General features: G+C 46.2%; 1 protein-coding gene across 3 annotated transcripts in view; it reads right to left on the minus strand.

The window, feature by feature from the left end:
• The window catches only part of grip2a (glutamate receptor interacting protein 2a), a 72,061-nt gene that overhangs the window by 38,729 nt on the left and 9,481 nt on the right, over positions 1 to 23,851 (minus strand). For all 3 annotated transcript variants that reach the window (XM_041855780.2, XM_041855779.2, XM_041855781.2), the window contains 8 exons: positions 12,381 to 12,455; positions 10,994 to 11,129; positions 9,496 to 9,641; positions 8,813 to 8,899; positions 8,631 to 8,706; positions 7,781 to 7,926; positions 4,024 to 4,171; positions 3,690 to 3,859 (listed from right to left, as the gene is read on the minus strand). In XM_041855780.2, the coding sequence (XP_041711714.1) occupies positions 3,690 to 3,859; positions 4,024 to 4,171; positions 7,781 to 7,926; positions 8,631 to 8,706; positions 8,813 to 8,899; positions 9,496 to 9,641; positions 10,994 to 11,129; positions 12,381 to 12,455 (984 nt within the window). The remainder of the gene's footprint in view (positions 1 to 3,689; positions 3,860 to 4,023; positions 4,172 to 7,780; positions 7,927 to 8,630; positions 8,707 to 8,812; positions 8,900 to 9,495; positions 9,642 to 10,993; positions 11,130 to 12,380; positions 12,456 to 23,851) is intronic.

A 23,851-nucleotide genomic window follows, 5' to 3' on the forward strand; every position in this document is an offset into this window, starting at 1 on the left:
TACCACATTTCAGGCTTCACAATCTTTCCCAACCTCACACACTAAGAAACCACCTCTGACCAAAGGCTCTGTCAATCAACTGTTAGGTGTTCCTTTCTACCTGTTAATTCTTACATGGATCAAACTATTTAAACTAAGGCTGTTTATCATGTACAGTGCATTCGGAAAGTATTCAGACCCCTTGACCTTTTACACATTTTGTTACGTTACAGCCTTATTCTAAAATTGATTAAATTGTTTTTCCCCCTCATCAATCTACACACAATTCGCCATAATGACAAAGCAAAAACAGGTTTATAGACATTTTTGCACATTTATTAAAAATTAAAAACGTAAATATTACATTTACATAATTATTCAGACCCTTTACTCAGTACTTTGTTGAAGCACCTTTGGCAGCGATTACAGCCTTGAGTCTTCTTGGGTATGACGCTACAAGCTTGGCACACCTGTATTTCGGGAGTTTCTCCCATTCTTCACTGCAGATCGTCTCAAGCTCTGTCAGGTTGGATGGGGAGCATCGCTGCACAGCTATTTTCAGGTCTCTCCAGAGATGTTCGATCGGGTTCAAATCCGGGCTCTGGCTGGGCCACTTAAGGACATTCAGAGACTTGTCCCGAAGCCACTCCTGTGTTGTCTTGGCTGGGTACTTAGGGTCGTTGTCCTGTTGGAAGGTGAACCTTTGCCCCAGTCTGATGTCCTGAGCGCTCTGGAGCAGGTTTTCATCAAGGATCTCTCTGTTCATCTTTCCCTCGATCCTGACTAGTCTCCCTGTACCTGCCGCTGTAAAATATTCCCACAACATGATGCTGCCACCACCATGCTTCACCGTAGGGATGGTGCCAGGTTTCCTCCAGACGTGACGCTTAGCATTCAGGCCAAAGAGTTCAATCTTGGTTTCATCAGACCAGAGAATCTTGTTTCTAAAGGTCTGAGAGTCCTTTAGGGGCCTTTTGGCAAACTCCAAGCGGACTGTCGTGCCTTTTACTGATGAGTTGCTTCCGTCTGGCCACTCTACCATAATGGCCTGATTGGTAGAGTGCTGCAGAGATGGTTGTCCTTCTGGAAGGTTCTCCCATCTCCACAGAGGAACTCTTTAGCTCTGTCAGAGTGACCATCAGGTTCTTGGTCATCTCTCTGACCATGGCCCTTCTCCCCCGATTACTCAGTTTGGCCGGGCGGCCAGCTCTAGGAAGAGTCTTGGTGGTTCCAAACTTCTTCCATTTAAGCGTGTGTTCTTGGGGACCTTTAATGCTGCAGACATTTTTTGGTACCCTTCCCCAGATCTGTGCCTCGACACGATCCTGTCTCAGAGCTCTATGGACAATTCCTTCGACCTCATGGCTTGGTTTTTACTCTGACATGCATTGTCAACTGTGGGACCTTATATAGACAGGTGTGCGCCTTTCCAAATCATGTCCAATCAACTGAATTTACCACAGGTGGACTCCAGTCAAGTTGTAGAAACATCTCAAGGATGATCAATGGAAACAGGATGCACCTGAGCTCAATTTCAAGTCTCATAGCAAAGGGTCTGAATACAGTGGGGAAAAAAAGTATTTGGTCAGCCACCAATTGTGCAAGTTCTCCCACTTAAAAAGATGAGAGAGGCCTGTAATTTTCATCATAGGTACATGTCAACTATGACAGACAAATTGAGGAAAAAAAATCTAGAAAATCACATTGTAGGATTTTTTATGAATTAATTAGCATATTATGGTGGAAAATAAGTATTTGGTCACCTACAAACAAGCAGGATTTCTGGCTCTCACCGACCTGTAACTTCTTCTTTAAGAGGCTCCTCTGTCCTCCACTCGTTACCTGTATTAATGGCACCTGTTTGAACTTGTTATCAGTATAAAAGACACCTGTCCACAACCTCAAACAGTCACACTCCAAACTCCACTATGGCCAAGACCAAAGAGCTGTCAAAGGACACCAGAAACAAAATTGTAGACCTGCACCAGGCTGGGAAGACTGAATCTGCAATAGGTAAGCAGCTTGGTTTGAAGAAATCAACTGTGGGAGCAATTATTAGGAAATGGAAGACATACAAGACCACTGATAATCTCCCTCGATCTGGGGCTCCACGCAAGATCTCACCCCGTGGGGTCAAAATGATCACAAGAACGGTGAGCAAAAATCCCAGAACCACACGGGGGGACCTAGTGAATGACCTGCAGAGAGCTGGGACCAAAGTAACAAAGCCTACCATCAGTAACACACTACACCGCCAGGGACTCAAATCCTGCAGTGCTAGACGTGTCCCCCTGCTTAAGCCAGTACATGTCCAGGCCCGTCTGAAGTTTGCTAGAGTGCATTTGGATGATCCAGAAGAGGATTGGGAGAATGTCATATGGTCAGATGAAACCAAAATATAACTTTTTGGTAAAAACTCAACTCGTCGTGTTTGGAGGACAAAGAATGCTCAGTTACATCCAAAGAACACCATACCTACTGTGAAGCATGGGGGTGGAAACATCATGCTTTGGGGCTGTTTTTCTGCAAAGGGATCAGGACGACTGATCCGTGTAAAGGAAAGAATGAATGGGGCCATGTATCGTGAGATTTTGAGTGAAAACCTCCTTCCATCAGCAAGGGCATTGAAGATGAAACGTGGCTGGATCTTTCAGCATGACAATGATCCCAAACACACCGCCCGGGGCAACGAAGGAGTGGCTTCGTAAGAAGCATTTCAAGGTCCTGGAGTGGCCTAGCCAGTCTCCAGATCTCAACCCCATAGAAAATCTTTGGAGGGAGTTGAAAGTCCGTGTTGCCCAGCGACAGCCCCCAAAACATCACTGCTCTAGAGGAGATCTGCATGGAGGAATGGGCCAAAATACCAGCAACAGTGTGTGAAAACCTTGTGAAGACTTACAGAAAATGTTTGACCTGTGTCATTGCCAACAAAGGGTATATAACAAAGTATTGAGAAACTTTTGTTATTGACCAAATACTTATTTTCCACCATAATTTGCAAATAAATTCATTAAAAATCCTACAATGTGATTTTCTGGAAAAAAAAATCTCATTTTATCTGTCATAGTTGACGTGTACCTATGATGAAAATTACAGGCCTCTCTCATCTTTTTAAGGTGGAGAACTTGCACAATTGGTGGCTGACTAAATACTTTTTTTCCCCACTGTACTTATGTAAATAAGATATTTCAGTTTTTTATTTTTTATAAATGAGCAAAAATGTCTAAAAAACTGTTTTCACTTTGTCATTATGGGGTATTGTGTGTAGATTGATGAGGATTTTTATTTACTTTCTGAATGCACTGTACATGTCATCAGTGCTTTGTAAATTAATAATTTTGAAAAAATAAATAAAAATAAACTGTTGGCCCAGATAGAAGCCTGGAAAAAAACACAGCATGAGGTGTGTGTGTGTGTGTGTGTGTGTGTGTGTGTGTGTGTGTGTGTGTGTAGCTTGTCAGTATGCATAAACGGCCGGCGGTCTACCCCAGGGTACAGGGCTCGTAGCCTCCAGCCCTCTCCACACTGATTCACAGCATACGGGAGGAGGCAGCTCACCCTCTGCAGTCCCTTTACAGCAGCAGCAGAGGGAACTATGTAGGGTTTTCTTCTGCTGGGTTACATATGTAGAAAACAACCTAAACACTGCATAAACAAAGGACTGTGAGGAGGGGAGGAGAGGACGCCTTGGAGAGTGTTGGCATACTGACCTGTGTCTTGAGGTCTCATGGGAAGTCTGCTCTGATTGGCTGGCAGGATCTCCAATTTGACAATGTCAGAGGTTTGGGCCAACAGCTGCGTGGCCTCCATCAGGGAACAGTGCTCAGTACTGGTCCCATCTATACACAGGAGGAGATCACCTATATGCAATGCCCCACACCTGAGAGAGAGAGGGGGTAGGAAAGGGACAGACAGAGAGGGATTTGAAAGGAGAAAAGCATATTACATTTAGTCTAAAGCTATTCTCATGCAAAATACAGTATGGTCTCTTTGGTAAGCAAGTAAAAAATGTAGACATTGTACGTGACAGGAGGCTTGGCTCACCTCTCCACCACACTGGCCTGTTTGATCTTGTCGATGACGATGACCTGTTTGTTCCTGTTCACTGCGGTGGCCAGGCTGACACCCAGGCTGGCTGCAGGACACTTCACTATCTCCACCAGCAGGGGGCCAGAGGCCTGCTGCACCGACTCTGAGAGACAGACAGACATACACGGCATTAAGGGTAATGTCGTTAGTACTGTAGTGAATTGACGAGATTGCTTGGTGTTGGGTTAAGGTTGCTACAGTACAGTGATGAAATCAGTGTCTGAGTACTTAGGAAAATGTTGGAAATAGTAACTCTACATTATCATCTCCACATTATCTCCACATTTACTTTCTCTTCATTATCTCTTCTCTCTAAATTGAACACCCCATTATTTTATTTCAGGGGACATTTGGTTTGTTAATGATGCTTTCCCACTATATTCCAAACAAGGATATTCCCATTTACCTCACCTCAACCCACCTCACTTAACATTAAACTATGGCAGTACAGAGGTCAAGCTGTCTCAGCTGATGGTATACAGTATGAAGCATCCTATCCAGTGATAACTGAGAACTGACAGAGCTAGGGGATAGGGGCGCAACAGAGAAATTCAGGCACACTAGATTGGGAACTCTCAGGGAAACGTTAGTTCGTCTGAGATCTTGTCTAGGACTCGAGTCCAACCTTGCACTGCCTGGGGAGTGTCACCGTACTAGAGGAGTGTCCCAGACCTATGCTGACAAACCCAGGCATGACTGTCACTGACTTACAGCTTTTTCCTTTGATCATCCTTGAGACGTCACTACAATTCGATTGGAGTCCACCTGTGGCCAATTCAATTGTTTGGACATGGTTTAGAAAGAAATACACCTGTCTATATTACTTTAAGAAGGTCAGTCAATCTGGAAAATATCAAGAACTTTGAACGTTTCTTCAAGTGCAGTCGCAAAAACCAAGCGCTATGATGAAACGGGCTCTCATGAGGACCGCCACAGGAAAGGAAGACCCAGAGTTAACTCTGCTGCAGAGGATAAGTTAATTAGAGTTACCAGCCTCAGAAATTGCAGCCCAAATAAATGCTTCACAGAGTTCAAGTAACAGACACATCTCAACATCAACTGTTCAGAGGTGACTGCGTGAATCAGGCATTCATGGTCAAATTGCTGCAAAGAAACCACTACTAAAGGCCACCAATAAGAAGAAGAGACTTGCTTGGGCCAAGAAACACGAGCAATGGACATCAGACCGGTGGAAATCTGTCCTTTGGTCTGATGAGTCCAAATTTGAGATTTTTGGTTCCAACTGCCGTGTCTTTGTGAGACGCAGAGTAGATGAACGGCTGAGCTCCGCATGTGTGGTTCCCACTGTGAAGCATGGAGGAGGAGGTGTGATGGTGTGGGGGTGCTTTGCTAGTGACACTGTCAGTGATTTATTTAGAATTCAAGGCACACTTAACCAGCATGGCTACCACAGGATTATGCAGCGATACGCCATCCCATCTGGTTTGCGCTTACTGGGACTATCATTTGTTTTTCAACAGGACAATGACCCAACACACCTCCAGGCTGTGTAAGGGCTATTTGACCAAGACGGGGAGTGATGGAGTGCTGCATCAGATGACCTGGCCTCCACAATCCCCCGACCTCAACCCAATTGAGATGGTTTGGGATGAGTTGGACTGTAGAGTGAAGGAAAAGCAGCCAACAAGTGCTCAGCATATGTGGGAACTTCTATAAGCCTATTGGAAAAGCATTCCTCATGAAGCTGGTTGAGAGAATGCCAAGAGTGTGCAAAGCTGTCATGAAGGCAAAGGTTGGCTACTTTGAAGAATCTAAAAGATAAAATATATTTTGCTATGTTTAACACTCTTTTGGTTACTACATGATTCCATATGTGTTATTTCATAGTTTTGATGTCTTCACTATTATTCTAAAATGTAGAAAATAGTAAAAATAAAGAGAAACCCTTGAATGAGTAGGTGTGTCCAAACTTTTTACTGGTACTGTATATCTGGGGAAGGGTAGAAAACAATTTCTAGAGTGTTGAAAGTTTCCAAGAGCACAGTGGTCTCCATCATTGGGAAATTGAAAAAATATAGAACTACCCAGACTCTGCCTAGAGCTGGCCGTCGACCAAACTGAGCCACCCAGCAAGAATGATCTTTGTCAGGGAGGTGACCAAGAACCCAATGACCACTCTGACCGAACTACAGAGTTCCTTGGCTGAGATGGGAAAACCTGCCAGATGGACAACAGTCTCTCCAGCACTTCACCAATCTGGGCTTTACGGGAGCGTGAGCAGACGGAAGCCACTCCTGAGAAAAAGGTACATGACAGCACGCACAGAGTTTGAAAAAAGACACGTGGAAGACTCTGAGAGGATAAGGCAAAATATTATGTGGTTTGATGAGGCAAAAATGTAACTCTTTGGCCTGAATGCAAAGCGCTATGTCTGAAGAAAACCAGGCACAGCCCATCACCCGTCTAACACCATCCCTATCGTGAAGCATGGTGGTGGCAGCTTCATGCTATGGGGATGGTTTTCAGCAGCAGGGAATGGGAAACTGGTAAGGATCAAGGGATCAATGAATGGAGCCAAATACAGACAAATCCTTGATGCGAACCTGCTTTAGAGTGCAAACAACCTCAGACTGGGGCAAAGATTTACGTTCCAACAGGACAATGACCCCATGCATACAGCCAAAGAAACGCTGGAATGGCTTCTGAACAAAAATATGAAAGTCCTTGAGTGGCCCAGCCAAAGCCCAGACTTGAATCCCATTGAAAATCTGTGGAAAGACTGCTGGTCCCCATCTTACTTAACAGAGCTTGAGAAAATCTACAAGGAAGAATGGGAGAAAAATCCCCAAATCCAGATGTGCAAAGCTGATACAGACATACCCAAGACGACTCAAAGCTGTAAGCTTCTACAAAGTATTGACTCAGGGGTGTGAATACTTACGTAAATATTTCTGTATTTTATTTTCAATACACTTGTAAACATTTCTAAAAACATGTTTTCACTTCGTCATTACGGGGTATTGTGTGTAGATGGGAGAGATTAAAAAAATATTTGAATTCAGGCTGCAACACAACAAAATGTGGAATAAGTACATTTACATTACATTTTAGTCATTTAGCAGACGCTCTTATCCAGAGCGACTTACAGTTAGTGAGTGCATACATTTTTCATACTTTCTGAAGGCACTGTACATATTGGAGGAGAACAGACTGAAGAGCTATTTGACATTTGACCTTGCCAAACTGACGCAAGCTCTCGATCCTCAACATTCTGCATCCTTCTGTGGGGCTCATTCGGGGGCAGGAACGTCTGTCTATCTGTCTGTCTGTCTGTCTGTCTGACTGACTGTGAAGCACTAGTGCTAATTAGGGTATATGAAAGATCTCTGTTTTTGCTTTTTTGCTTCATTTAGAAGAATAAAACCGTTCTATCCAACATGCAAAATGAAAGATTAAAAAACAATCCTAAACCTCTGGGTGGTTTGTCTTACTTCCATAAGATATAGAGTCGACTTCTGTATTAGAATCAGTAGAGTATATATTGTTTTATTGTATGTACCTGCTGTACCATTCCTACGAAGTGTTGACATGTTTTGGAGCCGTGTGAATCCCAAAGTGGCGGCTTGTGCGCAGCTAACACTCGCTCTAATACATTCTTGTGGAACGGGCGCATTATTTACCCTCAGAGTGATGTTGCCTTGCCTGCCGTATTCTCACATATTCCCCCTCCGCCCAGCGTGTGTGTGCTCACCCATGACAGAGACGTCATACTCAATCAGGAACAGGGCATCCTGGCTACACTGCATCAGCATAGTGAGGGCATCAGCGTGCTTCTCTCGGTTTAAGGGCATCCCGTCCACGCTCAGCATGCGGTCACCAGCCTTCAGTGTGCCCTCTCTAGTAGAGAGACAGAGAGAGAGAGAGAGAGGGGAGAGAACCCTAACCCTTAAGTGTGTGTAAAGGAGAGGGCAGTGAGTACAGGCACTCTGTCCACACAGACACATCACATGGTCACCATCTTTCTGTTTGCTGTCTCTAGGAATAGAGGTGTTTTGGACATTGCAGTACAGTCATCTTTAGCCAACAAACAGCTCCCAATGTCCTCTCTCTGGTAAAAGATAGATTCTACCTCTGACCTCTCAGGAAATGAATTAACATAAATTAATAAACATAAATAATATCTATATATTCTCTCATGGTGTATAGTACACTCACCATGTCAATGTTTTCTTTATACGATGTATATACAATGTATGTTGCCCTCAATATTCTGAGAAATCCTGGACAGAAACAGTGCAGTACAGCATTCAGCTAGCTAGTCCCTAGCCTTAGGATGAAGCTTGCTCTTTATACTGTTAATGTGGATATAACATTAATGCATGACTGCATTTCCATAGGTCTGGGAGGCAGGCATCACTACATCTTTTCAATAGCATTTGCCATTGAAACAAATGGCAAAGAGCAAACCAAGTCCAGCAAGCTCTACAGATTGCACACAGATCCATACACTGAAAACGAGGCACTCCAGAGCTTCTTAATCACTTACTCATGTGAAATTACTCATAAGGGGCACACACACACACACCTCTGCATGTCTTTACCTATCAGCAGGACCCCCGGGCCGTACGTAGGTCACTACCAGAGGACGAGACCTGTGCCAGTCTTCATGGAACCCTCCTAGAGAAGCAGAACACACACACACACACGATCAGGTTCAATCTTTCATCCTCTGCCACCCTTCATTATACACACTGTGCATTCTAACAGACTGAATGATGCCCACCTCTCATGACGAATCCAAAGCTGTTGCCCTCCTTGTATAGGCACACCTCTATGGTCTTAGCTATGACACCTGAGGGAGCGTTCTGGACTGAAAATAGAGAGGGGGAGAGAGAGCACAACTGTCACATTCATGATTCACATTCAGTGTTTTAACCTTAGTTTTAATTGCTTTATCTTCATTTTTTCCCCCTCTCGTTTGCTGTACAGGGTCCTTGGGTTTAGGGTTAGTGTTAACTGCCAATGTGAGTTGCGACCCATTGCTGGGTTGCTGTTTTGGTCCTTATGGGTCAAAACGGGATCATCCAGTGGAGGGAGGACGGCTCATGGCTGGAACAGAATGAATGGAAAGGTATCAAAGACATCAAACACATTCCATTCATTCCATTTGGGCCATTATAATGAGCGTGTCCTCCGATTGAAAATGACACCAGCCTCCACTGGGATTATGATTAGTTTGTTTACTTGCTGGGTCACAGTCCAGAAATAGATTGACAACTACTGTACTGGAATAATGTCCCATTATGAGAAGACAACAACAGAGACAATTGGAAGCTTTTTCAGCCAAGAACAAAGGCAAGCTATGTTGACCTTATCTGCACTACCGTAGATGTTATTTGAAAATATATGGATATTATAGAACTACTATAATAGATGCAGGCCTATACACACTAGAAGTGCTCATACCAAAGGGAGGTAGTTCGTACTCCACTTCCAGAACCACACGTTCCCCTATGTTCTTCAGCAGGCTGATGATCTCATCGTGGCGGAGCTTGGACAGGTTGATGCCGTTCACAGACTTGATGTAGTCTCCCACATTCAGCTGGTCACTCCTACAAGGAGCGATAAAGGCACTCAGATAGATCTACAATGCAGCACATCCCCAGCAGAGAAGATTGAAGATGTTGCTTGAAGAGTTTTTCCTGACCATGTCACTTAGCCAGGGAATAACTCTGGGTTGGTTGGGTCACATGTTTAGGAAGAACTCCTGGCCCCCTAATGATAGACTCTGAAAACAACATCTAATCTCCTGATTCATGGCTTCAGAACGTTGTTGTGTATCTTCATCACTGTCCTGTCATGACCAATGTTTGGCATCTTTGCAGCAGATAGTCTGTCTAATTATAATACTATGCAAATAGACGCAACGCTTGAATTCTCCAGACAGACAGACAGACAGACAGACAGACAGACAGAGATGAGAGACATGTTTCACATGATGTCTCCCATGTGACATTGTGAGTCAACACGATGCTCATTTGGATACTAACTAAATAGATGTGCTGCTCTGCTACACCTCTGGGCTACTGCCAATCGCTACAGTGACTCAGGACACACATATCAGCATGAGCCTACCAAACACGGTCATACGCTCTCATCTCAACATAGATTTATTCTGAATATGAGACCAACCGAGTCGACCAGGAAACAGGCCAGTGGTGTAATGGTTATAATAGTAGTGAGATAAGCTGTTAAGCAATATCATGATTTTCATGTCTAGTCGGTCGACCACATTCTATACTGAGACACTTCTGTGGTGGCAGAAAGAATGTAATTTTCCAGTATTTAATGTGTGTGTGTGTGTGTGTGTGTGTGTGTGTGTGTGTGTGTGTGTGTGTGTGAGAGTAATAAAGATGAGAGGCTGCAGTCACATGCCGCTTAGTCACTCTGAAGCGTGAGAGAGCTTTCCACTGCATTTTGTTTTTTTGTGGCTGATATAAGGATAAATTATATTAATTGAATGTTAATTCAAGTATCTTTACTGAAATAACATCGCTCCACACTCCAAAATATAAACATTAAACCATTATGAATACGAAGTAATTTGTGAGGCAATTAAATAAAGCAGGTAGTCGCTTAAAATGTTATTTCTACATTAACTTAATACAAATTAATTCACTGTAGTAAGATGTAATTTAATTTAGTTTGTGTGATTCACGAGTAGGTGGGAACATCCATATTTATCTTGTTTATTAACATAGGAGTCCCTCTCCTAGACTGTGCTCTGGTGGAATATCTGTTCCAGGTTCCACATCACCCAGTAAACAGCTGATCTCCTGCAGCGTTTATGATCCCCAGGTTAGGGTGAGATGGTGTATTACAGTGTGGATGGTGTGGGTAACACATGCAGACAGCTCGCTGCGGTTGCCAGGTTAAGGATGTGTTATCCCAGTGGAGATCTCACCTGGCAGCTAGCCCACCTGGCCGCAGGTTTGACACTCTGGGCTTGCCGTCCTTATCGCACCCCCCGGAGATGGTGAGGCCCAGGCTACTGCCCTCCCTCTTCATCAGGTCCACGGTGGTCACGCCCCGGTAGTCTTCTACACACACACACAGGGACACACAGGGACACACATGGACACACAGGAACACACAAGGACACACAGGAACACACAGGGACACACAGGGACACACAGGAACACACAGGAACACACAGGGACACACAGGGACGCACAGGGACACACAGGGACGCACAGGGACGCACAGGGACGCACAGGGATGCACAGGGGGACAGAGGAATGCACAGGGACACACAGGGACACACAGGAACACACAGGGACACACAGGGACACACAGGAACACACAGGGACACACAGGGACACACAGGGACGCACAGGGATGCACGGGGGGGACAGGAATGCACAGGGACACACAGGGACACACAGGGATGCACAGGGACACACAGGGACGCACAGGGACGCACAGGGACGCACAGGGACACACAGGAACACACAGGGACACACAGGGACACACAGGAGGAACAGTGGATGTACAGAGTCACAGTCAGCATCCATCTGGGACACAGTCTGTTTGTCTGAACAGTTACAAACACGTCTTCATTATCTCTGCCTCTGACGTTCTGTTTCTTTCTCTACCCCTCATTATCTCTCTCTGTTTGACTCACTTTCTCTCTCTCCTCTCTCTCTCCCCCTCCCTCTTCTCTCTGATGATGGATGTCATGGATAGGGGATGGTGTCAGCTCCATATAAACGGATGGATGTCATGGATAGGGGGATGGGGTCAGCTCCATATAAACTCAGTACATTCACCATAATGGGATGGAATTCAGTGAATTAATTGAAAAAATAAATCTTGACAGAAAAGGAACATTTTACTGATTCGTAAATGAACAGAATTTAGGTTAAATGGGCTTCTGATGGATAGCTAGTCGTAGTGCCTTCAGATGCTGTAGTTTATTGTGGAGGTTATGTGCGTGGTCCCATTCTGTCTCTGGCTCTGGCCACATTGTGCTGTGCTGTTAAATCATGCTAAATGAAGTCCACAGAGGGAGAGGACTCCTTTAGTCTACAACGACAGGTATGCTACATAGGCATATTTCCTCCTTATCTAAGCACTACAGCACAAGATATTCAAAACAGTGCTACATCTAATAACCAACGCAGCGCAGGCGTGATGGAACATGTGTGATCAAACAATTCCATTGAAAAGCATTACTCCTTCAGATATCCTTACATCTTGGAGAGAGTAAGGCTGAAAATATTGGACATGGTACCACAGAGGAGAAACAGTGGAATCACTGAAAGTCACAGTAAGGTGTAACCCCACTGTACCTGCAATACTGCGTCTCCTGGAGGCATGGTCGGTCCCTCCAGAGTCCTTGCTGCCCTTAGAGTAGGGCCCGTCATCTGGAACAATGAAAGGAACATTTGGTGAATAGTCTGGATGTTTGGAGAACTACTACGGTATCTGAGGAATGTGTCTCCTGAGAGAGGAGAGGGAGGAGGGGGGAACCTGACACCAACACATCCCCTGGCCATATGCTGATAGCTGCCAGGGCCTTGTTTAACCCTTTGATCCCCATTAGAGGGAGTGTGGACATTAGAGAGAGGTACAACAGGAAGAAACTCCTCCAACAAGCTCTGTTTCCACGGTAACATAGTGGGAGGGGTCAAGAGATCAAGACAGCTAGTTTTAGTGTGAGACAGAAGCCACACAGATAACCCCTATTAGACACATTAGGAGTAAGGGGAATTTGCCCCAATAGACGCGGATCTGAAGATAATGTTGCCATGTTCTACCTAATGGTTAAAATTTAGATTTGGAGGAGCTGATCCTAGATTTGTGTCCACAGGCATCTTCTACCTGCAGCGAAACATTATGTCTGCACCAAGATGGTGCGTACAGTATACGTTAGAGCTGGGAAATACTCTTGAGGGAACATGTTGTTGTTAATGGATTGTTCAGGCATGTGGAGAATACAACCATTTTCAGTAATGTACAACAGCTGCTACAGAGGAAACCAGGAAATGTTATATCTGTTCCTCTATGATCTTCTCTTTACAGTGGGAGCCATTTCTGCCACAGCAGCACTGGGCCCAGATTAGCAGTGGCCCTGCCCTGCCTGGCTGTTTGAAGCTGGATACAGCAGCGTCGGTATGTCAGCATTCGTGATGATGAGAAATCTGACGCTGCACTTCCTTAATCCAGTCCACTGAGGACTACCTTTTCAACCAAGTGATTTAAACAGCATATTACACACTTACAGTGACTTGCAAAAGTATTCATCCCCCTTGGTGTTTTTCCTATTTTGTTGCATTACAACCTGTAATTTAAATGCATTTTTATTTGGATTTCATGTAATGGACATACACAAAATAGTCAAAATTGGTGAAGTGAAATGGAAAAAATGACTTGTTAAAAAAATTTATATAAGATAAATAACGGAAAAGTGGTGCGTGCATATGTATTCACCCCCTTTGCTATGAAGCCCATAAATAAGATCTGGTGCAACCAATTACCTTCAGAAGTCACATAATTAGTTAAATAAAGTCCACCTGTGTGCAATCTAAGTGTCACATGATCTCAGTATATATACACCTGTTCTGAAAGGCCTGCAACACCACTAAGCAAGGGTCTGCAACACCACTAAGCAAGGGGCACCACCAAGCAAGCGGCACCATGAAGACCAAGGAGCTCTCCGAACAGGTCAGGGACAAAGTTGTGGAGAAGTACAGATCAGGATTGGGTTATAAAAAATATCAGAAACTTTGAACATCCCACGGAGCACCATTAAATCCATTATAAAACATTGGAAAGAATATGGCACCACAACAAACCTGCCAAGAGAGGGCCGCCCACCAAAACTCACGGACCAGGCAAGGAGGGCATTAATCAGAGAGGCAACAAAGAGACCAACAATAACCCTGAAGGAGCTGCAAAGCTCCACAGCAGATATTGGAGTATCTGTCCATAGGACCACTTTAAGCCGTACACTCCACAGAGCTGGGCTTTACGGAAGAGTGGCCAGAAAAAAGCCATTGCTTAAAGAAAAAATAAGCAAACACGTTTGGTGTTTGCCAAAAGGCATGTGGGATACTCCCCAAACATATGGAAGAAGGTACTCTGGTCTGATGACTCAATTTGAGCTTTTTGGCCATCAAGGAAAACGCTATGTCTGGCGCAAACCCAACACCTCTCATCATCCCGAGAACACTGGTGGTGGCAGCATCATGCTGTGGGGATGTTTTTCATCGGCAGGGACTGGGAAACTGGTCAGAATTGAAGGAATGATGGATGGCGCTAAATACAGGGAAATTCTTGAGGGAAACCTGTTTCAGTCTTCCAGGGATTTCAGACTGGGACGGAGGTTCACCTTCCAGCAGGACAATGACCTTAAGCATACTGCTAAAGCAACACTCGAGTGGTTTAAGGGGAAACATTGAAATGTCTTGGAAGTCCAATTGACAATCTGTGGTATGACTTAAAGATTGCTGTACACCAGCGGAACCCATCCAACTTGAAGGAGCTGGAGCAGTTTTGCCTTGAAGAATGGGCAAAAATCCCAGTGGCTAGATGTGCCAAGCTTATAGAGACATACACCAAGAGACTTACAGCTGTAATTGCTGCAAAAGGTGGCTCTACAAAGTATTGACTTTGGGGGGGTGAATAGTTATGCACGCTCAAGTTTTCTGTTTTTTTGTCTTATTTCTTATTTGTTTCACAATAAAAAATATTTTGCATCTTTAAAGTGGTAGGCATGTTGTGTAAATCAAATGATACAAACCCCCCAAAAATCCATTTAAATTCCAGGTTGTAAGGCAACAAAATAGGAAAAATGCCAAGGGGGTAAATACTTTCGCAAGCCACTGTAAAGGTCCAATGCAGCTGTTTTTATGTCAATATCAAATAATGTCTGGGTAACAATTAAGTACCTTACTGTGACTGTTTGCAATTAAAATGGTCAAAAAGAAACAAAAATAGCTTCTTAGCAAAATGCAATTTCTCAAGCAAGAATCTTGCTAGGACTGTCTGGGAGTGGTCTGAGAGAAGGGCCTAATTGGAGGAGCCTAATGGGAGGGATGTGTAAACTGAAAGCTAGCTGCTATTGGCAGAGAGTCGGGCAAACTCTTGCTCCAAAATAATAAATACATACAAAAGCACTATTCATATTATTGATTGAACGCCGATTTTCCACTCACTTGCTGAGTTATATCTACAGTACAATGCTACATGTAACACTATTGGTGATGAAAAACGAAATGCTAATTTAGTGATATCCTGTTGTTATGCCATAGGCAGGATTGTCATGATGACATGTGCAGGGTTGGGTAGGTTACTTTCTAAATGTTATCCGTTACAGTTACTAGTTACCTGTCCAAAATTGTAATCAGCAACGTAACTTTTGGATTACCCAAACTCTGTAATGTAATCAGATTACTTTTTGATTACTTTCCCCTTAATAGGCATTAGAAGAAGACAAACATGAATATTACCAATTGAATGGCACCTACATGGATGTTGCATTTTACTTTATAAATTATGTGTTAATACTAATTGTAATTATTTTGCACTATAGCCTATTTATTGCCTTACCTCCATAACTTGCTACATTTGCACACACTGTATATATATTTTCTGTTGTATTTTTTGACTTTATGTTTTTTTACCCCATATGTAACTCTGTGTTGTTGTTTTTATCACACTGCTTTGCTTTATCTTGGCCAGGTCGCAGTAGTAAATGAGAACTTGTTCTCAACTGGCTTACCTGGTTAAATAAAGGTGAAAAAAAATAAAAAAAATAAAAAATATGTAGGCTTCTAACCCATTGCTCTATACTTCAATACAGATAATACAACGATTAGGCTATATATTTACATAAAAAACCAATGTCTGTCAGATTACCAGTCATTCCAATTAATTAAATACCCCTTGATCTTCAAGAATAGGACTTGGAAATATGGAAATATAGATTAGTCTAATTGTTTTACCTGAACATAACCCAAAAACTAAGGCCTACTCTGTTGTTGTCATGGAGGACTGATTGGGCTCATTGCTTCAAAACATGGTTGAAAAAGAAATGCTGCTCTCATGGAATGGCATGCTTTGAACACTACCGAAAAGTGCTAGCCTATTTCCATTGCATGTGAAAAATTAATGCCATTTGCTGCATTTGCTATAGGCTTATTGTTTACATTTTTGTTGGTGACACCATAGAATTAGGAATTAGAATACTTTGTTTTTATTTATATTATTTAACCTTAATTTAACTAGGCAAGTCAAAGATCTCCTGCGGGGACAGGGGCTGGGATAAAAAATAAACAAAATAATGTAGGAGAAAACACACATCATGACAAGAGAGACACCACAACACTGCATAAAGAGAGACCTAAGACAACAACACAACATGGCAGCAACACACCATGACAACACAACATGGTAGCAACCCAACATGGCAGCAGCACAACATCGTAGCAGCACAAACATGGTACAAACACTGTTAGGCACAGACAACAGCACGTAGGGCAAAAAGGTAGAGACATCTTTAATAGGATCTCTATGGGTGACACTTTGATATCTCAATCATTTGCAGCTGTTGGAAGTCTATCAAAAGTGCGCGAGTTTCAGCATATGTCCATTAGGCCTTTGGACTTTTTTTTTTGAGAGCCCTACTCGTTTTTGACAGTATGTATGGAGCACTATACCACAGAGGAGTTAGGAACTCCCTCAAATTTTTATTCCATAGGCTGGGATCCGCACTATGCAGCTGTTGCAAGAGCGCATTTTTCACTGGCTGTCTCTGTCCACCGGTCCCATTAACAATGATTGATGGACAACTTAGCCTACATTTCTTCAATTCAACCATTATCGGGGTAAAATACACCTATACATTTGTGAACGGCCATCCACAACAACCACAATCAGTAAGGCGCGAATAATTGAGAGAGCAGCAACGTGATTCACATAGTCCTAATTGCTATGTAGATATCAGTAGGCTAATAGGCCTAAGTGATATCCGTATCACCCGTAGGCTAAACCACTGCTGTCGTAATACCTCCAAGCGCTTGTTCAAGTTGGTCATAATATAATAATAGTCTTTGATGCCGACAGCAGTCGCACCATTGGAGGACATACTGTAGCTTGCACTGTAGCCTACAAAAACCTATTCCTGCTCTTTAACCTGCGATCCATCAAACACATTTAGTGTGTCATCATAGGCTACGTTTATACAGGCAGCACAATTCTGATATTTTTTGTTCACTATTGGTCTTTTGACAAATCACATCAGATCTTTTGACATCAGATCTTTTTCAGAGCTGATCTGATTGGTCAAAAGACCAATTAGGGAAACATTTATCAGAATTGGGCTGCCTGTGTAAATGCAGCCATAGTAGTCTCTGCCTTGTGGTCAGACTTGCTCAGGCAGAACAATCTTAAACTTGTGCATTTTTTCAATGCTGATTTGAATGTCATTGAGAAAACATAAAGGTGTCAAAGTATTTTTTCGCAAACATCCTTTCTGCATTTAAAAGTAACCCTAGAAGTAGCCTAATCATCTATTTTTTCAAAAGTATCTGTAATCTGATTACAATAGTTTTGCTGGTCATGTAATACAGTGAGGGAAAAAAGTATTTGATCCCCTGCTGATTTTGTACGTTTGCCCACTGACAAAGAAATGATCAGTCTATCATTTTAATGGTAGGTTTATTTGAACAGGGAGAGACAGAATAACAACAAAAGAATCCAGAAAAATGCATGTCAAAAATGTTATAAATTGATTTGCATTTTAATGAGGGAAATAAGTATTTGACCCCTCTGCAAAACATGACTTAGTACTTGGTGGCAAAACCCTTGTTGGCAATCACAGAGGTCAGACGTTTCTTGTAGTTGGCCACCAGGTTTGCACACATCTCAGGAGGGATTTTGTCCCACTCCTCTTTGCAGATCTTCTCCAAGTCATTAAGGTTTCGAGCATGACGTTTGGCAACTCGAACCTTCAGCTCCCTCCACAGATTTTCTATGGGATTAAGGTCTGGAGACTGGCTAGGCCACTCCGAGACCTTAATGTGCTTCTTCTTGAGCCACTCCTTTGTTGCCTTGGCCGTGAGTTTTGGGTCATTGTCATGCTGGAATACCCATCCACGACCCATTTTCAATGCCCTGGCTGAGGGAAGGAGGTTCTCACCCAATATTTGACGGTACATGGCCCTGTCAATCGTCCCTTTGATGCGGTGAAGTTGTCCTGTCCTCTTAGCAGAAAAACACCCCCAAAGCATAATGTTTCCACCTCCATGTTTGACGGTGGGGATGGTGTTCTTGGGGTCATAGGCAGCATTCCTCCTCCTCCAAACACGGCGAGTTGAGTTGATGCCAAAGAGCTCCATTTTGGTCTCTTCTGACCACAACACTTTCACCCAGTTCTCCTCTGAATCATTCAGATGTTCATTGGCAAACTTCAGACGGGCATGTATATGTGCTTTCTTGAGCAGGGGGACCTTGCGGGCGCTGCAGGATTTCAGTCCTTCACGGCGTAGTGTGTTACCAATTGTTTTCTTGGTGACTATGGTCCCAGCTGCCTTGAGATCATTGACAAGATCCTCCCGTGTAGTTCTGGGCTGATTCCTCACCGTTCTCATGATCATTGCAACTCCACGAGGTGAGATCTTGCATGGAGCCCAAGGCCGAGGGAGATTGACAGTGCTTTTGTGTTTCTTCCATTTGCGAATAATCGCACCAACTGTTGTCACCTTCTCACCAAGCTGCTTGGCGATGGTCTTGTAGCCCATTCCAGCCTTGTGTAGGTCTACAATCTTGTCCCTGACATCCTTGGAGAGCTCTTTGGTCTTGGCCATGGTGGAGAGTTTGGAATCTGATTGATTGATTGCTTCTGTGGACAGGTGTGTCACGATTCAGACAGACGACCAGAGGACCACAATTGCGTCACACCAGAAAGTTTATTAAACTTAAGGGAAAAGGGAAGTAGGGAGTGAATGAAGGCTCCAGGGGTAACAGGGATCCCGTCCAATCCCCTGGGTCTGTGCCCCCCCAGTGGCAGCGATGCGTCCTATGAAGCCGGTGGTGGGTGGTCCAGAAGTCCTGGGGGGAGACACAGACACAACAGGGCGGAATGAAACCAGGCAGCAGTACAGTTCAAGGGAAATCCAAAATACGTAGTAGCAAGGCAGAAGGCTGGTCAGAGTTACCGGGATTGAAGAGTAGTCAGGAGTCGTAATGGCAGAAGCAGGTCTGGATCTCCTGAGGCAGAAGAGTATCCAAAAAACAGGCAGGTCCGGGGTCACAAAACCAGGGTGAGCCAGAAGCGCGAGCAAACAGGTTCCGGGTGTGAGCTTTGCAGACGATCTGACACCGGAGAGCTGAAAGACAGGGCCTTAAATACTGGGAGAGGTAGTGGGTAATGCAGCGCAGCTGGCAGAGTAATTAGAGCAGAGCAGAGCAGGGACAGGTGGAGCTAGTTAGGCTGAGTAGAGAGAGTGGTGAGCAGAGTGGAAGAAAATTAAGGTGGTAACCCGGTGGAGTGAGAGGCCCATGACAGAACCCCCCAAGGGACGGCCCCAGAAGTCCCAAGAGCAACACCACGCCCGGGCGGGAGGAGGGGAGCCGGAGGAGGGCTAGAACTCCTCCGAACGGTCCGAGTGAACGTCCTCATCCTCGGAGGAAGCCGGAGGGCCGTGGTCGGGAGATGGGACAGGTCCCGAGACAGGATCAGGCACAGGACAGGAAGCCGAGCGGGCCGGACGGTTAGGGACCCCTCTGGGGCGGCCCCTACGGATTGCAGGTTGATCAGGATGCCGTTGGTGGAAAGCGGTGATGAGAGTCCTATCCACAATCCGACTAGCTGGCACCCAGGTCCTTTCCTCAGGTCCATAGCCCTCCCAGTCAATGAGGTACTGGAGACCCCTACCCCTCCGTCTGGACCGAAGCAGGCGGCGGACGGTGTAAACCAGACCACCATCGACGAGCCGTGGAGGAGGAGGACCAGGCGCAGCAGGGACCAGCGGACTCTCATGGATGGGCTTAATCTTAGACACATGGAAAGTGGGGTGCACCCTCAGGGAATTAGGCAGTTGGAGCCGGACAGCAGTTGGGCTAATCACTCTTATGATAGGGAATGGGCCAATGAACCGAGGTGCCAGCTTCTGCGACTCCACCCTGAGTGGCAGGTTCTTCGATGACAACCACACCCTTTGACCAACATGGTAGGTGGGAGCAGGAATTCTCCGACGGTTGGCCCCGGTAGTGTAGCTGGCAACGGACCTGAGGAGTGTGGCTCGGGCTTGTGACCAGGTGCGGCGACATCGACGGGCAAAAGCAAGTGCAGATGGGCAAGTAACCTCCTCCTCCTGGCTGGCAAATAGAGGAGGCTGGTATCCATAAACACATTGGAAAGGGGACATACCGATGGCAGAGCAGGTCAGAGAATTGTGTGCGTACTCCACCCATGTCAATTGCTGCGACCAGGAGTGGGGGTTGCGTGAAGTCATGCATCGCAGTGCCTTCTCGAGCTCCTGATTAGCCCGCTCTGACTGCCCATTGGATTGGGGATGGAATCCGGAAGTCAGACTGACTGTGGCTCCCAGCAGGTGACAGAACTCCTTCCAAAAAGCGGAGGAGAATTGTGGACCACGGTCAGAAACAACATCCTTTGGCAGTCCGTGGATCCGGAAGACGTGTTCCAGGACCACCTGGGCGGTCTCCTTGGCGGTTGGGAGCTTGGGGAGGGGAATGAAGTGTGCCATCTTGCTGAAACGGTCAACGATGGTGAGAATGACGGTCATGCCACTTGAAGGGGGGCAGCCCCGTGACAAAGTCAAGGGGCGATGTGAGACCAGGGACGTCTGGGCACAGGCAGGGGCTGCAGCAATCCGGCTGGGGGCTGGCAGGACGACTTGTGTTGGTTGCAGATGGGGCAGGCTTGGACGATTCCCGTACATCCTTCCTCAGAGAGGGCCACCAGAACCTCTGGGCGAGCAGGTTGTAAGTGCGGGTGGAGCCAGGGTGACAAGCTAGGCGGGAGTCATGTCCCCACTGAATGACCTGGGACCTCAGGTCTTCGGGGGACAAAAGGCGGTCAGCTGGGCAAGTGCTGGGACCTGGCTGGTTACGGAGAGCCTCCAGCACCTGTTCCTCAACAGCCCAGGTCAGAGCTGCAACGATGCAGGGACTTGGCAGAATCGACACAGGGTCCTTGGAGGGGGTGTCATCCTTCTGGAATTGACGGGAGAGGGCGTCTGGCTTGGTGTTGCGTGATCCAGGCCGGTATGACAGAGTGAAATTAAACCTGGTGAAGAACAGGGCCCAGCGGGACTGCCTGGAGTTCAACCGTTTGGCCGTGCGGATGTACTCCAAGTTCTTATGATCGGTCCAAACGGAAATGGAATGGTGGACCCCTCCAGCCAGTGACGCCACTCCTCCAAGGCAAGCTTCACAGCCAGCAGCTCACGGTTCCTATGTCGTAATTGCACTCAGAGGGGGACAACCGACGTGAGAAAAAGGCACAGGGATGGAGCTTCCTATCCTCCGCAGCCCACTGAGAAATCACAGCACCAACTCCCACATCCGAGGCGTCCACCTCCACAATGAATTGCCGGTCCACATCAGGCATCTGGAGGATGGGAGCGGAGGTGAACCTCACCTTGAGGGTACTGAAGGCTTTGTCGGCTGCTGGGGTCCAGGTGAAGGGTTGCTTGGTGCTGGTTAGAGCAGTGAGAGGGGCAGCAACGGTACTGTAGTTCCGGATAAACTTCCTATAGAAGTTAGCAAACCCCAGAAACTGTTGCAGCTTCTTTCTGTTCTCCGGAACTGGCCATGAAGTGACTGCTGATACTTTGGCAGGATCCATTTGGATACTTCCTCTGCCACTATGTACCCCAGGAAGGCCACTGTCTTGACGTGAAACTCACATTTCTCTGCCTTGGCGTAGAGGGAATTCTCCAGAAGACGATGAAGGACTTGCTGGACATGGCGGGTGTGTTCAGACAGGTTTCTGGAGTAAATTAAGATGTCATCCAGGTAAACGAAGACAAACTTGTTTAACATGTCCCGCAGTACATCATTCACTAGAGCCTGGAACACAGCAGGAGCATTGGTGAGGCCAAAAGGCATAACCAGATACTCGTAGTGGCCTGTTGGTGTATTGAATGCGGTTTTCCATTCATCTCCCTCCGGATCCGCACTAGGTGGTAAGCGTTTCTGAGATCCAACTTGGTAAAAACAGTGGCTCCCTGGAGCAACTCAAAAGCAGAGGTGAGCAGAGGCAGAGGGTAACGGTTTTTCACTGTGATGTCGTTGAGTCCCCTGTAGTCGATGCAGGGGCGAAGAGATCCGTCCTTCTTCCCCACAAAGAAGAAGCCAGCACCAGCAGGAGATGAAGATGAACGGATTAATCCTGCGGACAGAGAGCCATTGATGTAGTCCTCCATGGACTTTCTTTCAGGAGCAGACAACGAATAAAGACGACCCCTTGGAGGAGCTGTTCCAGGGAGGAGGTCGATGGCACAGTCGTACGGTCGGTGAGGGGGCAGAGATGTGGCTCTTGCTTTGTTAAACACCTCTCTGAGACCATGGTAGCATTCTGGGACATTGGAGAGGTCAGGAGCGGAGTTAGTAGGTACTGGCCGAGGGGGTAGTGCGGCAGCAAGCAGGCAGGTACGGTGGCAGTCCTCTCCCCACTCCCTGATCACCCCGGTCACCCAGTCGAGCTGAGGGTTGTGCCGGCGGAGCCATGGGTAACCCAGGATGAGGGGTTGGCCTGGAGAGGGGGAGCAGGTGAAACTGGATAGTTTCTTGATGGTTTCCGGACAGACCCATCGAGACCGGGGCCGTGACATGAGTGACCGATCTGAGTAAGTGTCCGTCCAGTGCCCGGGCAGGAATAGGAGGTGTCAAACGGAGGTTCTCCAGTCCCAGTTGGCGTGCCAGCTTGATGTCCATTATGTTGGCTTCGGCGCCAGAATCCACCAGAGCAGCCAGGGTGTGAGTTGAGTCAGAGAGGCGGAGGTGAACTTGCAGCAGGGGTTTGCGGTCGGAGGACTGGATGGTCATTGAACTCAACCGGACTCCCCCTACGCCCGGTGAGCTTCGGCCCTTTAAAGGGCAGGTTACCACACGATGTCCATCACCTCCACAATAGAGGCAGAGGTTTGAGGTGGAAGCGGCGCTGGCGCTCTGCAGGAGTGAGGGAGGCTCGCCCAATCTCCATAGGCTCAGACTGATCAAGCTGACCTGGGTGAGTGGCAGTAGATGACAGGGAGCCCAGTCGGATCTCTCCGAATGCCGGTAGTAGGTGGACCTTGGCGCCCCCTCTCACGACGACGGGTCTGTATCCTTCTGTCGATCCTGACAGTCAGTGCGATGGCTTCATCAAGAGTGGAAGGCAGTTCATGGGAGACCAACTCGTCCTTGATATAGTCAGCCAAACTATGGAAGAACGCGTCCACCAACGATGGTGTGTTCCAAGAACTTCGTCTAGCCAGGGTTCGGAAGTCGATGGAATGGTCTGCGACTGTACGTCTGCCTTGTCGAATACTGAACAGTTCACGAGACGCCTCTGCGGTGGGTGAATCCAGGTCAAACACCTTCAGCATCTCCTCAGCAAACAGGTCGAAGGTTGCACATGCGGGGGTTTGACGTTCGAACTCTGCTGTTCCCCAGAGTCGAGCTCGGCCCGTCAGGTGAGTGATGGCATACCCAACTTTAGCCCCCTCCGTGGCGAAGGTCCTTGGCTGCAAGGAGAACTGAAGTCGGCAGCTAGTCAGGAATGGCCGGACCTGGGTTGAATCGCCGT

Source organism: Coregonus clupeaformis, chromosome 30, assembly GCF_020615455.1.
Source record: "Coregonus clupeaformis isolate EN_2021a chromosome 30, ASM2061545v1, whole genome shotgun sequence".
Lineage (NCBI taxonomy): Eukaryota > Metazoa > Chordata > Actinopteri > Salmoniformes > Salmonidae > Coregonus > Coregonus clupeaformis.